Source organism: Vicia villosa, linkage group LG4, assembly GCF_029867415.1.
Source record: "Vicia villosa cultivar HV-30 ecotype Madison, WI linkage group LG4, Vvil1.0, whole genome shotgun sequence".
Lineage (NCBI taxonomy): Eukaryota > Viridiplantae > Streptophyta > Magnoliopsida > Fabales > Fabaceae > Vicia > Vicia villosa.
This window is the reverse complement of record NC_081183.1, coordinates 62,037,916-62,053,448: the sequence shown is the minus strand read 5'-3', so window position 1 is coordinate 62,053,448 and position 15,533 is coordinate 62,037,916. Positions and strand designations below refer to the sequence as shown.

Here is a 15,533-nt window from a genome sequence, read left to right as displayed (position 1 = left end):
GAACTCTAGTATGGTCGAAGGGTAGCTTCTTGGTTCGACAGGATTAAGCATGAAGTCGAAGGTTGTTCACATGCTTGTGTCGAAGATGCTAGGGTTGTTAGCATGTTAAATTAGGTTTTAGTGTTTAAACGCTAATTTGTTAAGTTAGTTTGTTTATTAAGTTGACTTGTGTAATGAGCCTTGTGGAAAAAGCCTATTAGTTAGTATGTTAGGTTTTATTATAAATAACATACTAGTTTTTCATCATAACACATAGCAAATCCTAATTTAAGGTGAGAGAGGTTATTTGTTATTCTTGTAAACTTGTAATCTTGTTTTCTAAGAGAAAGTAAAAGAATAACAGTTATAACCAATTATTGTGTTTTTCTTCTTCCTTGTTCTTTATTCTTTTCTTACTTTATACTTTGTTCTTGGCGTTGAATTCACAACACATTGCACACTGACTATATCATTATTTGATGTAAATATAACAGTTCTCGAGGTAGCTTTTGTTTATGCTGGTACCTTGTACGGGGTCGATATGTGTGCTGTTTGTTCCACTTTTATTACATTTTATTATAGTATACGTATTTTGCCACTAAAAAAACGTATATGTATATTTATATTTTGCATGTAAATATATTTATCTTGTTATATTTAACACAATTGCATGCATTTTGCCGTGATATAAAAGTAAAACGGCAAGCACAACTTAAAATCATGTTCTCTCATCTTGTTAAGACATGAATGAAGAACACAGTATTCAAAACTACATAACACTATAGATAGATGAGAAGAGAGACATGAATGCAAAAGACATACGCTTTGGCTATGTCAAACTCTAAGCAAGTAAATGCTGAGTTCAGGACCCCCACTACCAGCAGGGCTCAACATGTAGAAAGCTTGAGAGTCCTTAGAGCCAACAACTCTCTCATACTTAGCTCTCATATACATTATCTCACCTTCAAACTCAGCTCCATTCTCATTACTTGGCATTGGCAACACACCAGCACCCATTGTAATAGGCTCCACAGCTCTCAATATCCTCCATTCCTCTGACCCACATTCATGTCTATATCCATAACCACATTTCCTTCCATTGCAATAAGTCCTCCAAATGGGTTCCGCAAGCAACTTCAAACCCTTTCTTCCTCCTCCTCCTGATTTCTGCTCACATTCCAATGCAATCCTCACCACCCCAGACGCCATTTCCCTAACCAAAACACTTGTTGGTGTTGCTAGCTCAATCAAAAACGCAGGGCTTAACTTTGAGTCCTCTTGGAACGCAAAATGGACATGTCCACGACGATAGCCGAAAAGCGTACCCACCATATGTGTTCTAGAACGGTGATTTTGAGAATGATTCTTTGTAAGAATTGTTAGTGCTGACTTGAACTTTGATTTTGTATTCTTGTACTTTTCAAGAGCAGCAATTCCTATTGGCATTTGGATTCTAAGTTGATTATGATGATCTTCTTCTTTCTTTCCGCCAACATCATCATTATCATCCTCAGAAAAATGTGACGATGAACTTATGTTGAGGATTTTTTCTTCATCGTCCTCATACAAAGCCTTCTTTTTCCAATGGAAATACCTTCTAGAGAAGGAGAACGAAGAGTCATGAGGTGATTTGGCTGCCATTATACTCTTCATAATAATGGAGAAAAAAATAGCCACAAAAATGTTGCAAATTATGATGTTTCTAACTTATAATTTAGTAGTGTGGTTTTATCTACATCATTACAACACCTTTTTGTTAAGCACTGCATAGTATGATACCCATGAAGGCTAGGAAAGAGAATTTGTCAAAAGGAAGGTAAACGGCCACCACCTACCTTTTAGTGAACAAGTAATTGGAGATTTTAAGGGCAACAACAAATCAGAATTTAAATGGACAGGTAGAGTTTGATGATTTTGTTGTGTGTGAGGTGGAACCACAAAAAATGACTCAGTTTGGTGTAATTTCTTTATCAAAAGAAATGGGTAGGAGGGGGGGATTGACTTGTTACACTGGAGACAGTTAATAATGGCACGTGAAGTCACACCTACCATACCCACCTTCGAAAGGAATTGGTGAGAGATCATACATCACCTACGGACCTAAATATCCAACTAAATTAAAAACTTTCTTTATCCTTATTTAAAGGAAGTTTTTATTTTATTTTTATAATACTATTAGTTTATGAAGCTATTGGTTTATATATCCCTCTAGATTTAAAAAGTGTAAATTAGCCGCTACAATATTTTACTTAGGCAAAATATCCGGCTCCCATTTTAAATAATAAAGAAATATATAAAAGATTTCCAAATCAAGTAATTTTGGCCGATCAAAAATATATATTTAAATAGAAAAGTAAATAAAATTATTAAGTAGTCATCTAGCACGGGATACGCAATACCGTTATAAGTAATAAATAAATATAGTGTGAGATATTGGATCGAAATCTAGTATGATCGAAGGGTAGCTTATTGGTTCGACAGGATTAAGCATGAAATTGAAGGTTGTTCACATGCTGATGTCGAAGTGTGCATGTTGTAGTCGAAGATGGGTCTAGCATGCAGGTGTCGAAGATGTTAGGGTTATTAGCATGTTAAATTAGGTTTTAGTGGTTAAATCCTAATTTGTTAAGTTAGCTTGTTTATTAAGTTGGCTTGTGTAATGGGCCTTGTGGAAAAAGCCCATTAGTTAGTATGTTAGGTTTTATTATAAATATCATACTAGTCTCTCATCATTGCAACGCTGCAAATCCTAATTTAGGGTGAGAGAGGTTATTTTTTATTCTTGTAAACTTGTAATCTTGTTTTCTAAGAGAAAGTGAAAGAATAGAAGTTATAACCAATTCTTGTGTTCTTCTTCTTCCTTATTCTTTATTCTTCCCTTGTTTTATACTTTGTTATTGGCATTAATGATGAGATGAAATCTCTTCATGATAATCACACTTGGGAACTGATCAAGAAACCTGCTGGGGCAAAGTTAGTCAACTGTAAATGGATTTTCAAAGTTAAGGAAGGAATTGAAGGAGTGACGTCGAAAAGATACAAGGCAAGATTAGTTGCAAGGGGTTTCACTCAGAAAGAAGGTGTCGACTTCAATGATGGTGATTGTTAGCTGAAGATTTCGTTTTGTAGTATTTATCCTTCGAAGAAGTAGAAAATCGAAGGAAAGATGGTTACTGATGGCCATCCCTTAAAAATAAAAGAATGGCTACTGATGGTCATGCTTCGAGAGTAAAGATTTCTAAGTTCGCTATGAAGATAATGAATACTGAAAGCTGGTGAAAAGTATGTGTCTTCGGGGACTTAGACAAATTTATAAATATATTCAAGTATTACTACTTAGCGTGTTTTTTTTCTCGTAGTGTTTGTTTAATACACTGCCACGCGTCGAAGACAGACTCAGGCAGGAAGATTTGAAATTCGAAGACGGTTTCGTAACTGTCCAAGTAACAGATGGCATCGCTAGAAGTTCTTATGAGAAACGTGGCAGCAGATTAGTATAGGACCGTTAAGGTCGAAACTAGTATAAATAGGAGTCTTAATGTTAGGATTCTGTGTGTTCATTTTGTACAAATCACTCACATATTTACTCAAGTATCAAGCGTTAAGAGAAAGAGTTCGCTGAGAAAATGTACGTATGACACCACCATTTTAATACATGTGTATTATCTTTTGTTTTTAAATATCTTCCAGAATTACTGCATTTCGTTTACTTCTTGCCATTTACATTTCTGTATCTTTACTTTAATGTCATTTACTTTCGAATTACTTTCATGTTATTTACTTTCAAAGTCTTTAACATTTCTGCAGTTTAAGATTCTTTACGTTTCAATAGTCCTTTTAATTTTCTATGTTATGTTACTTATCTTTTCGCTGAAGTCACATTTATATATAACAAAGTGATTGTCAAGACTATTTGTTCTTTAATCGAACAACGCTTATTGAAGAAGACAAATAATGAATATGGTTCGAATGAACGTTGATGACAATCTTCTTGACTATGTGTCCTAGGATCAATCTAGTCGATCCTGCGAGTAACCAAATCATATTTATTATAGTTTGGAAGACTAGCGGTTGTTTACCGGAAATCACCGTAAACAAATTGGCACGCCCAGTGGGACAGTGTCAAGCAGATTGTTTTAATCAATTGCTTTATTTTTGTCTAGACAATATCAAGATCTTGTATGAACCTTAGGAACGGTAAATTAAAGAACAGTGCACAACCGATTCCCAAACGAAGGTACAACAGGAAAATGGTCGTTACGGCCAGTGTAGGGGGTGATCGAGATCCCCCACAAGGTTCAGGATCAGGAGCGGCAAATTCGACTTCTACTCAAGGAACACGAGATGCAACGGGTCCAAATGGATCGAGACCTGCAGATAATTCCCAGGCTTTGCCTGAAAATAATACAGGGCTTTCAGGGACTATTCCAGTTTCAGTGTCGACAACCGCACCCTCATCCACAAGCGCAGAGGACGTATTGTTTGCCTCGACAAATGCTGCAAATAATTTGCCTGGTCAAGGCACGAATTCTGCTTTCGAATGGAGACCAAATAGTTCATATGGAATGCCATACCCATATGGAACAGGCGTACGAGGGGCAGGATCTATATATGACCCAACTAACAATGCGACATTTTCACCGAATGTTAGTTCAGTGGGTCGAAGTGCACATAACACTGGTTTTTCTACCCAGGTGCCTCACTTTACCACAAATAACCAAGCAGCATTTCGACAAGAAATGGATGCAAGCAACCATGATATGGTAGGGGTTTTGGCCAGAGAATTGACTTCAGTTTTAAGCCCACTAATGGCAAATGTTACTACTACAAATAGAGAAAACATGGAGACTTTCCAAAAGATATCATCTCAAATGAATCGAATGGCAGAATTCATGGGAATAACACCACCTAAAAGGAAAGACAAACAGCCTTCGAATCAAGAAGAGAGGCCCATTTTAGAACGTGTACAAGACATAGTTCCGTCATCTAGGACAGCCACTAGGGATGTAGGCCCCTCACGAAGAACAGAGATGTTCGAAGGAACTCCAATAATTAACTTAGAAGCTTCAAATCAAAGAACCGTCCCCGTTCGACAAGAAACGGAGGAGGAGCGACCCAGATTAAGGATTGTGGGTAGGAACGAACACCCAGATGAGGTTGTTCAAAGAGTCAGAAGAGAAAATCTGGCTACAGAAAATAACTTAACTGCCATGATAGAAAGGGTTATGGCCAATAATGGCCTTAGTACTGGACTTAGACGTCCAAACTATACATCCCCTATATCAGATTATATCATGCAGACAGAATTGCCTAGGGGTACTAAGGTACCCTGTGGACCGTCCTTTCGGGCCATACCCCTCCCGTGGGTGGGATACGTGAACTGACTCTTTTTTGTCGATCGGACGCTTTCGCGTCGCTTTTGAAAAAAAGTTTACAGAGTCGCCACCGACCTTTTATTTTATCCAATGAAGGAAAGGTTTATAAAAGAAACAGAAAAAAGACCTTTGAGAGATTCTGGGTAAGGGGGTAGGTTATACAAAGGGAAGGTGTTAGCACCCTTTGTATCCATGGTTATCCATGGGCTCTTTAGTTTGCTTAGCTCATTTGCTTTACTTTTCAATTGATTCGGAATGCTTTACCTGTGTTTTTGAAATACCTTTGCAAATAGAATTTGTAATGATCCTTGTGCGGATATATACAAATGCTTGTTTATCTTTCGAAAGATGTTTTGAAAAGATCGTTAATTCTGTAATGATCCGTGTTTGGATGTATACAAAATATTGTCTTTTGGAAAATTCGTTTTAAAAAAACAACAGTGTATGAGAATTTTGTTTGTTTTGATTTTGAGCAAGCAAACTAGGAGGTCTACCCTGAGTTAGGAGGTCTTTATCCTTGTTCCCTTTAAAAATCTATCCATTCGTCGGATATAAACAAAAGGTTCGATTTTGTACTCGAAACAGTAGAAATGTAACTTTGATTTTGAAAAGAGTGAAAAGGGGTTACCCTAGGAGGTGCAAATGTGATTGTGATTGAATTCAGGTATTTATCTTTGAAGTTAGTGATCTGACGGTTCAGTTTTATCTTTGACATACACGCAGTTTATATGGGTGCTGGAAATTAAAATGCGGAAATGTAAAGTGCAGAAAGTAAATCTACGCTATTACATCGATTGTGCGGGAAATGTAAACTAGCCTATTTACATGAATTTGACATCCTATACATTTATCTAGGAATTTAAATTGTAATAAATAAAAGGCATGTTTTTGTATTTTTGTGATTTATTTTAAATATAATTAATGCATTATTAATTAATTTAAAAGAAAGAAAAGATGGAAATATGATTAAACCTAGCAAATAAGCTTAAAAATATGTACAAAATGTTTGTTAATTGATTTTAGAACAAAACTAATTTTTTTGGAATTTTTGAAATTTGTTTTTGGGTTTTTTAAGTTAATTAAGACATAATTATATAAATAATTACACAAATAATTAAAGCTTAAAGAGAAAATTATCCTAAATATGTACAAAATTAGTTTATGATATATAAACAATATTTAACACAAAGAACAATTTTTTTTATGATTTTTTGATTGGTTAGAATAATTAAAAAGTAAATATATAAATATAAACTAATTAATTATGTAAAATATTGGAATTATGAAGAAAAATAAAATATTTTTATTTCAGAAAATAATATATATTTTTAGAAGTCTAAAATATTTTTTGTGGGATTTTTTGGATTTTTTAAGTATTTTTAATTAATTTTGCAAAGAAAATAAAATAAAAATAGAAAATGAAAAAAAGATACTGATCCTGTGTGGTGAGGAGCTGAGGCTCCACGGTGTGCATGCATGTCAGATGCGTTGGATTGGAATATTGAATGAGATCAAGGGCTCAGATTGCAAGACACATGATGTAATGATGGGATTGCATGTATTGAATTGGTGGGGAGACCAAAGTCAGACTGGCCCCACCTCTTTCTTGCGTGGACAACGACCGGTTGACTGACGAACCACGCTGGGACGCGTGGTCGTCTTCAACCTCCAGACCTCACGTTTTTATATACAAATAGCGGGGGTTTTAAACCTCCCCTATTTTTACGATAAAATGCAACTTTTGAATAGCTTCATCAACCTGCAAAGATAAGCATTAGTAGCAAAAGAAGGCAACCCAGATCCACTAAACATGATGTCCTGAGTTCATTGGTGGTGTCAGTTTCTTTGTTTGAGGCCTGTAGCCATGGGTTCGAAGAGTTTAAAGTATGAACACTCATATGCACTTGTTAATGGCATGAGGTGATTCTCACGTGGTAACTCTCATGTTAAAGCCCAAATCACTCCTATAGGACCTTATGAACATATTAGGATGGTTAGTTTACATGGAAATTGATTGCATATAAGAAAACGAAAGTCAAGTGCATATGTACATGAAGAACACTATGCTCACTATACGACTCTCATGGGACTATGTTAGGAGTTCAATCTTACTCTATATGATTTGAGAAGATGATTGGAAAGCTTTGTTTGTATTAATATTGCTTGGAATATAGAATTTGAAAATTACAAAGTGTATGTATTTTTTGGAGAATTTTATGATAATGATAGCTATGCTCTTGCCCTCAATTCGTGTCTCCCATTGGTGCTGAAGTAGAATAGCTTATTTATAAGCCAAAGGCTGCTTGGAAGTGAAGCAAGAAGCTTTGATTGCTCTTGTTGAAAATTTGATTTTTAAAATATTAAAAATCTTTGAATTGTTGACCAAGTCTTCTTCTATTCAATGCACTTGTCTTGGGCATCAATTTTCTGCAGAAAAATGAAGACTTTGGAGGTGTGTCATACTTGGAGATCAAGCCATCAATTATCCATGCAATTTCCTTTAATTTTAATCTTAAAATAAGATAAAATTATGTCAAAAATGGATAATATAGATGTGGGCTTTGTCTTGGTCGTGGGAGGCCCATAGTAACATGGCAAAGATGTTTGGACCATAAAAACTTGGCATCTTTTGGAAAAAAAACATTTTTGAGCAATGTTGATTTCATGCATTTTCCCAAAATTTAGCCAACTTCAACAAGGTGTAAATCCTTCAATTTTTGTCATATGAAGGAGATCTTGCACTTTTTGGAAACCTCAAAGAGTCCTCTAACCAATGTCTTTGGTCTCATGTCAAAATGATTTTTGGTTCTCCTTGTGTGTCCATTTGAAAAAAGTGTCTTTTTGTTGACTTTGAAAATGACCTGTAATGTCTTTGGCCATATTTTTCAAATGGTGAATGCTATGACCATGGGATCAATTGCATTTGAAAGATAATTGAATTTCCTTCAAAATGAGCTTTGGTTGACATTTTTTGGATGAAGGATGAGAGAGTTATGATCAGTCAAAGTTGAGTTGACTTTTCAGGCAAAAACCCTAATTTTGAATCTTAGGGTTTTGTTGATTTTTGATCTTTCCTTGATGAATTGTGATCATCCAATGATCAAATGTTGAATCCTTTGACAAAATATGGACTTTGGCAAAAAATTTCATTTTTGACTGTCAGTTGACTTTTTGGTCAAACGGGTCGTCTGTTGACTGTTTGAGCTGCTGACGGTGCGTCTGAGTGAATTGAAGTTTGAAAATTTGTATGATGGTACTTTGAGATGTATGGATGTATATGAAATCCATTTGAGCTCTCAAAACTTGTTACTCCTGTTAAAACAAGAAAAACCCTGATTAGGGACTGTCTGTATAGGAGGCAGTTAAGCGTACCTGATTTTTGTGCAGTGCTGAGTTTCTGCTAATCGCGTGATATTCAGAAGACTTCTAACACAAAAATCTTGGAAATTTGAATTGTGAATGATTGATTTGATTGATTGTACAAAACACTGTGAATTGTACTGTCTGCAGTTTGTCTGTCAACTGACTGTTCGTGTACTGAAGCAGCAGTTAAAGTGAAAAATCAACTGTCAAGGTTAATTTTCTTTTTTGTTGTTATTTTTGTTTTTGTTTGGTGTGAAGCATGAAAATTTATTTACATGACTTGTTAGAAAACTGAAACATAATAAATAACTGATATTTACGGTATGCGGGCAAAATTACCGATAATAACCTGAAAATTATTTAATGCACAGAAATAGAAATATTTGACTGGCAGAAAACACAAAAAATATTATCTTAGTAATTAAGCAATATTATGACAAATAGTACAACATTTAATACTGACAGCATAAATATTACATACTATTGAACAGTACGACGAATAGACGGTACGTTTAAGAAAATAAGAAACACGGCAAACTTTAAAAATGACGGTTGATGAACCATGCTATGATCAATAACATGTAGAGGATTGGGAATGCAACTATTGCAGGTCCACACTTCTCAGGACTGTGTAGGCAGAAGAAAGTCATGATCACCGTAGCAATGGTGATGACTGTAAGAAACAGTGTCTCTATCCATTTTGCCATTCTTGCTAGGAAAGAAGAAAGAAAATGGATGATGAAGTAGAAATTTGAAAGAAGATTTAGAATTTGATGTGAGATTTTATGGAAGAATGAGAAGTATTTATAGAATGGAAAGATGATAGAGACGTTGGGGAATGATGTGATTCCGTACAAATGGAAATTTTGAGTGGAAGTGAGATTTGAAAGAAAGTGTATGATATTGTTGGGAAAAGAGAGATGTGTAGAATAAAGTTGAGATTTGAATTGGAAAGAAGAGATTTGAAAAGATTTTGAAAATAATGGAATATAGTACAAAAGTTAGTGGGAAACCAAAAACAATTGTTACCAGTACAGTGTGAGTTTCCTGCTTTTGCGCCTGCAAAAAAGATTTAACCCTGCATGAACTGTGTTAGTACTATTTATCTGTAAAATAAATAAATAGTATTTGTGAAGTAAAGAACAGTATTTGGCGTTTGCGTAAGAATAAATTCCACTGTAAGCCAAGCTACTGTATAAGAAAAGTTTCTGAAATTTAAGTACTTCATATGCTAGGATATTTGAAATAAAAATCCATGATTATATGAAACTCTTAATTTTCAGATTGGAGTTTTCTTGAAAAAAGATGTGGGCAAATTTTGGGGTATAACAGTTGCCCCTATTCAATCTTCTTAAACCTGAAGAGATTGTCTGAAATCTGAAGGTAGAAGATGATTGAATAAATAGATGCCCTGAAAATTTGCACTTACCTTGATCAGCAGAGATGTTGGAAGTTGCAGTTGAATGTTGTCTGTGAAATGTTGTTGGCAGATTGAAACATTACCTGAGATGGGCTTTCGGATGCCACCTGGACAATGTGTTGATGGTTTGTTCCTCAGAATGAATCTGTTGATTATATCTTGATGAAGGATTTGAAAGTTGATCATTGTGGAACCGTTTGAGGTATCACTTTAGATCTGCAATGTTAGATCGTTCTGGAACCGTCTGAGGTTTCGCCTTAGATCTGAAATGCTAGATCGTTCCGGAACCGTCGGAGGTATCGCCTTAGATCTGAAATGCTAGATCGTTCTGGAACCGTCGGAGGTACCGCCTTAGATCTGTAATGCTAGATCGTCCTGGAACCGTCTGAGGTATCGCTTTAGATCTGAAATGCTAGATCGTTCTGGAACCGTCGGAGGTATCGCCTTAGATCTGAAATGCTAGATCGTTCTGGAACCGTCGGAGGTACCGCCTTAGATCTGTAATGCTAGATCGTCCTGGAACCGTCGGAGGTATCGTCTTAGATCTGCAATGCTAGATCGTTCTGGAACCGTCGGAGGTATCGTCTTAGATCTGCAATGCTAGATCGTTCTGGAACCGTCGGAGGTATCGTCTTAGATCTGCAATGCTAGATCGTTCTGGAACCGTCGGAGGTATCGTCTTAGATCTGCAATGCTAGATCGTTCTGGAACCGTCGGAGGTATCGTCTTAGATCTGCAATGCTAGATCGTTCTGGAACCGTCGGAGGTATCGTCTTAGATCTGCAATGCTAGATGATAAATGAGTTGAGAATGAGAGTTCTTTAGAGTGAATCTTTGGTTTGATTGTATCTGAAAGGACTGCTTGTCTGAATAAGATTCAGGATGAACACTGCATGTGAGTGAGAACATCTTTGCTGAAGACATCTGTCTACCTGAAAAATCAAGTTAATAATATGCGATGTCTATGATGCATGTATGATATGAGATCCTCGAGCTAGAGGAGAAATATGCAAGTTATGTTGTGTATGAATATGCGTATGATGCATGATTGTGAATGTGAATATGAGTGTGAATGTGATGCATGGTTTATGCAGCTTAGAGCGTGTCAAGCTCCTGATTGGGAAAATAAATCCCAGCTCAATCGTCAAGAAATGAAGGCATTGTGATTGGGAAAATAAATCCCTGCTAGCCATTTGGAAGTGAAGGCATCGTGGTTGTTGATGATCTTCTGTCTCGCTTGAGTACCCTGGGTTGGGGAAATTCTTTGAGAACCAGGATGTTCTATTGAAGGATCTTTGATTACTGCTCGGGGATGAACAGTAGTTTTGAGAGTTCGGACTGTGACGCCCTTTGGAGTGGGAATGAGGAAGATGCATAATCCTCCGATGCACTATCTGACCAAGTTTGGGTGCGGAGATCACACCTTCTGAAGACAGTAATCTGGAACAACCCTGCTGGGGAATAAGACTTCTTTCGAAAGAAAAATCTTTTTGAGGGATTTGTTGAGGAATGTGTCTCCATTGGGGAAACTTCCTTCTGATGCTGGTTTAGGATAATGTCCAAATAATTGGGACATGTCCGGAATGCTATTCCTGTTTTTCCTGGTAAACATCAATCATATTCAAATGCATATGTTCATTCAAAATATCATTGGGATGCTCGCGTATTCAAAACAGAAAAAATGAAAATGTTAGTTATAAGCTGCATTGATTTTTGAAAAGGTGCCGTGATAGGCGGATTAGTATAGGGAGACAACAATCCTAGAAGTAGGAAATTGTCAGAAAGTTTTGAAAAGTATTTATGAAAAGAAATAGCTATGTGAGAACGATCCAGTCAAGTTTCAATTCTGCTATTGCCAATCTGTCTTCGAGCATCTCATCCCTCACTTGTTGGAAGAAAGTGATTGGACTGATTGGTGTCTTTGAGGTGTTGAACCTTGTCGGTGAGTAGGCAGCTGAGCGGGACATAGTTGTATGCTTTATTCCCTAATTTTTGCCTAGGCTGCCCTTTCAGGTTTTCAGCCTACCGGGATTGTATTTGTTTTGTCTCTAATTTTTGCCTGGATCGCCCTTTCGGGTTTTCAATCCACCGAGACGCTCATTTTTGCCTAAGTTGCCCTTTCAGGTTTTCAACTTAGCGAGCTGTATTTTTTTATTTTTTTTTTTAAGCAAAGTACTTTTTGACTATGTCCGCATTCACAGGGTGTGGGAAATCCTCGCCATCCATGGTGGTAAGCAACATGGCACCGCCGGAGAATATTTTCTTGATTATGAATGGTCCCTCGTAGGTGGGGGTCCATTTGCCTCTGGGATCACCTTGTGGTAAGATGATGCGTTTGATAACCAAGCCACCAGTTTGGTATGCTTGACTTTTGACTTTCTTGTTGAATGCTTTGATCATGCGCTTTTGGTATAGCTGGCCATGACAGATAGCTGCAAGTCTTTTCTCATCGATCAAGTGTATTTGGTCGAATCGAGTTTGAATCCAATCGTCTTCGTCTAGATCGGCTTCTTTCATGATCCTTAAGGAAGGAATCTGGATTTCGATTGGGAGAACTGCTTCCATACCGTAGACTAACGAGAATGGAGTTGCCCCTGTTGAAGTACGCGCAGATGTGCGATAACCATGAAGAGCAAAAGGTAACATCTCATGCCAGTCTTTGTAGGTTACTGTCATCTTTTGTATGATTTTCTTGATGTTTTTGTTGGCGGCTTCGACAGCGCCGTTCATCTTTGGTCGATATGGAGAAGAATTATGATGTTTGATCTGGAACTGCGTGCAGAGTTCAGTAATCATTTTGTTGTTTAGATTCGTGCCATTGTCAGTGATGATCCTTTCGGGGATGCCGTACCGACAAATGAGATTGTGCTTGATAAACCTGGCTACCACATTCTTGGTGACAGAAGCATATGAAGCTGCCTCTACCCACTTTGTGAAGTAGTCAATAGCGACCAGGATAAAGCGATGTCCGTTGGAAGCAGTAGGTTTGATTTCTCCAATCATATCAATACCCCACATTGCGAAAGGCCAAGGAGCCGTCAGAACGTTTAATGGAACTGGAGGTACATGCACTTTGTCGGCATATATCTGGCATTTGTGACAAGTTTTGGAATGATGATGGCAATCTGTCTCCATGGTAGACCAGTAGTAACCTGCTCTCAAGATCTTTTTAGCCATTGTATGTCCGTTGGAATGAGTACCGAAGGTACCATTGTGTATGTCTTCCATGATTTGTTCTGCTTCCTTCTTGTTTACGCAACGAAGTAAAGTCGAGTCATGGTTGCGTTTGTACAAAGTTCCATTGCTTAGGAAGAATTTGGAGGCAAATCTCCTTAGAAACTTTCTGTCGTTAATAGATGCCCCTTCAGGGTACTCCTGGGTTTCGAGATACCTTTGTATTTCATGGAACCATGATTTGTCTTCCATTTGTTTGGTATCGATCTCATTGCAATAGGCTGGTTCGTCTTGCCTGTAAATGGTGATCATAGGAGCTTCGTCGTCCCAATTGACTTTGAACATGGATGACATGGTAGCTAAGGCATCAGCTAGTTGATTTTCTTCGCGTGGGATGTGTTCGAAAGTGATCTCCTCGAAGTAAGGAATCAAACTCAACACATGTCCTTTGTATGGAATTAGATTTGGGTGCTTTGTGTCCCATTCCCCTTTGACTTGGTAGATTACCAAGGCCGAGTCTCCGTAGACTTCAAGGAATTTGATTTTTAGATCAATTGCAGCTTTGAGACCCAGAATGCATGCTTCGTATTCGGCTATATTGTTGGTGCAATTGAAACACAATCTGGCGGTGAAGGGTGTATGACCTCCTGTGGGGGAAATGATCACAGCTCCGATGCCATTGCCGAGCGCATTAGAAGCTCCGTCAAAAACCATAGTCCATCGGGATCCTGGTTGTTTGTAGTCATTGACTAGCATAATGTCTTCGTCTGGGAAGTCAAAGTTCAATGCCTGATAATCATCTACTGCTTGATGAGCTAAATGATCAGCTACCACACTTCCTTTGATTGCTTTTTGCGAAGTGTATTGAATGTCATATTCTGTTAGGATCATTTGCCATCTTGCAATCCTTCCAGAGAGAGCAGGTTTTTCGAACACGTATTTGATTGGATCCATCTTGGAGATCAGGAAAGTGGTGTGATTTAGCATATACTGTCTTAGTCGGCGAGCCGCCCATGCTAAGGCACAGCAAGTTTTTTCGAGTAGTGAGTATCTTGTTTCACAATCGGTAAACTTTTTGCTAAGATAGTAGATTGCGTGCTCCTTTCGACCGGAATCGTCATGTTGTCCGAGTACACACCCCATTGAATCTTCTAACACAGTTAGGTACATTATCAGAGGTCTGCCTTCCACAGGAGGTAACAAGATTGGCGGTTTTTGAAGGTATTCTTTGATTTTATCAAAGGCTAACTGGCATTTGTCATTCCATCTTTCCACTTGATCTTTCTTCAGTAATTTGAAGATTGGCACACAAGTAGGAGTCATATGGGCAATGAATCTGGCTATGTAGTTTAGACGTCCCAAGAATCCTCTGACTTGTTTCTCGGTACGGGGTATAGGCATTTCTTGAATGGCTTTGACCTTGGCAGGATCAACCTCAATACCTTTACTGCTGACGATGAAACCTAAGAGTTTACCGGATCTTACTCCAAAGGTACACTTGTTCGGGTTCAGTCGCAATCTGTATTTCTTGAGTCTGTCAAACAGTTTGTGTAAATGACTCAAATGTTCTTCTTCGGTGTTGGATTTTGCGATCATGTCATCGACATACACCTCTATTTCCTGATGAATCATATCATGAAATAGTGTTACCATTGCTCGTTGGTAGGTAGCTCCAGCATTTTTTAGACCAAAGGGCATTACTTTGTAACAAAAGGTTCCCCAGGGAGTTGTGAAGGTTGTTTTTTCCATGTCTTCGGGTGCCATCTTGATTTGATTGTACCCTGAGAATCCGTCCATAAAGGAGAATACCTTGCATTGTGCGGTATTGTCAACTAGTACATCGATGTGCGGTAAAGGGAAATCATCTTTAGGGCTTGCCCGGTTCAGATCTCTGTAGTCTACACACATTCTGACTTTCCCGTCTTTTTTGGGTACAGGCACGATGTTAGCTATCCAAGGAGGATAACTTACAACTTTTAGGAATCCGGCATTGAATTGTTTTTCAACCTCGTCTTTGATCTTTTTTGACATATCAGGCTTACTCCTTCGCAGTCTCTGTTTGACCGGAGTGCTTCCTTCTTTGATTGGCAGGCGATGAACTACAATGTCCGTGTCAAGGCCAGGCATATCTTGATAAGACCAGGCGAATATCTCGGCGTAGTCTTGCAACAATTGAATCAGTCTTTGCTTGACACTGCTTTCTAAGTCAGCCCCAATTCTGA

General features: G+C 37.7%; 1 protein-coding gene across 1 annotated transcript; it reads right to left on the bottom strand.

Moving 5' to 3' along the window:
• Positions 1-529: 529 nt before the first annotated feature.
• Positions 530-1,953, bottom strand: LOC131599212 (protein MIZU-KUSSEI 1-like). Its single transcript, XM_058871654.1, has one exon. The coding sequence runs from the start codon at positions 1,630-1,632 to the stop codon at positions 814-816; it is 819 nt and encodes a 272-aa protein (XP_058727637.1). The 5' UTR covers positions 1,633-1,953; the 3' UTR covers positions 530-813.
• Positions 1,954-15,533: the final 13,580 nt, after the last annotated feature.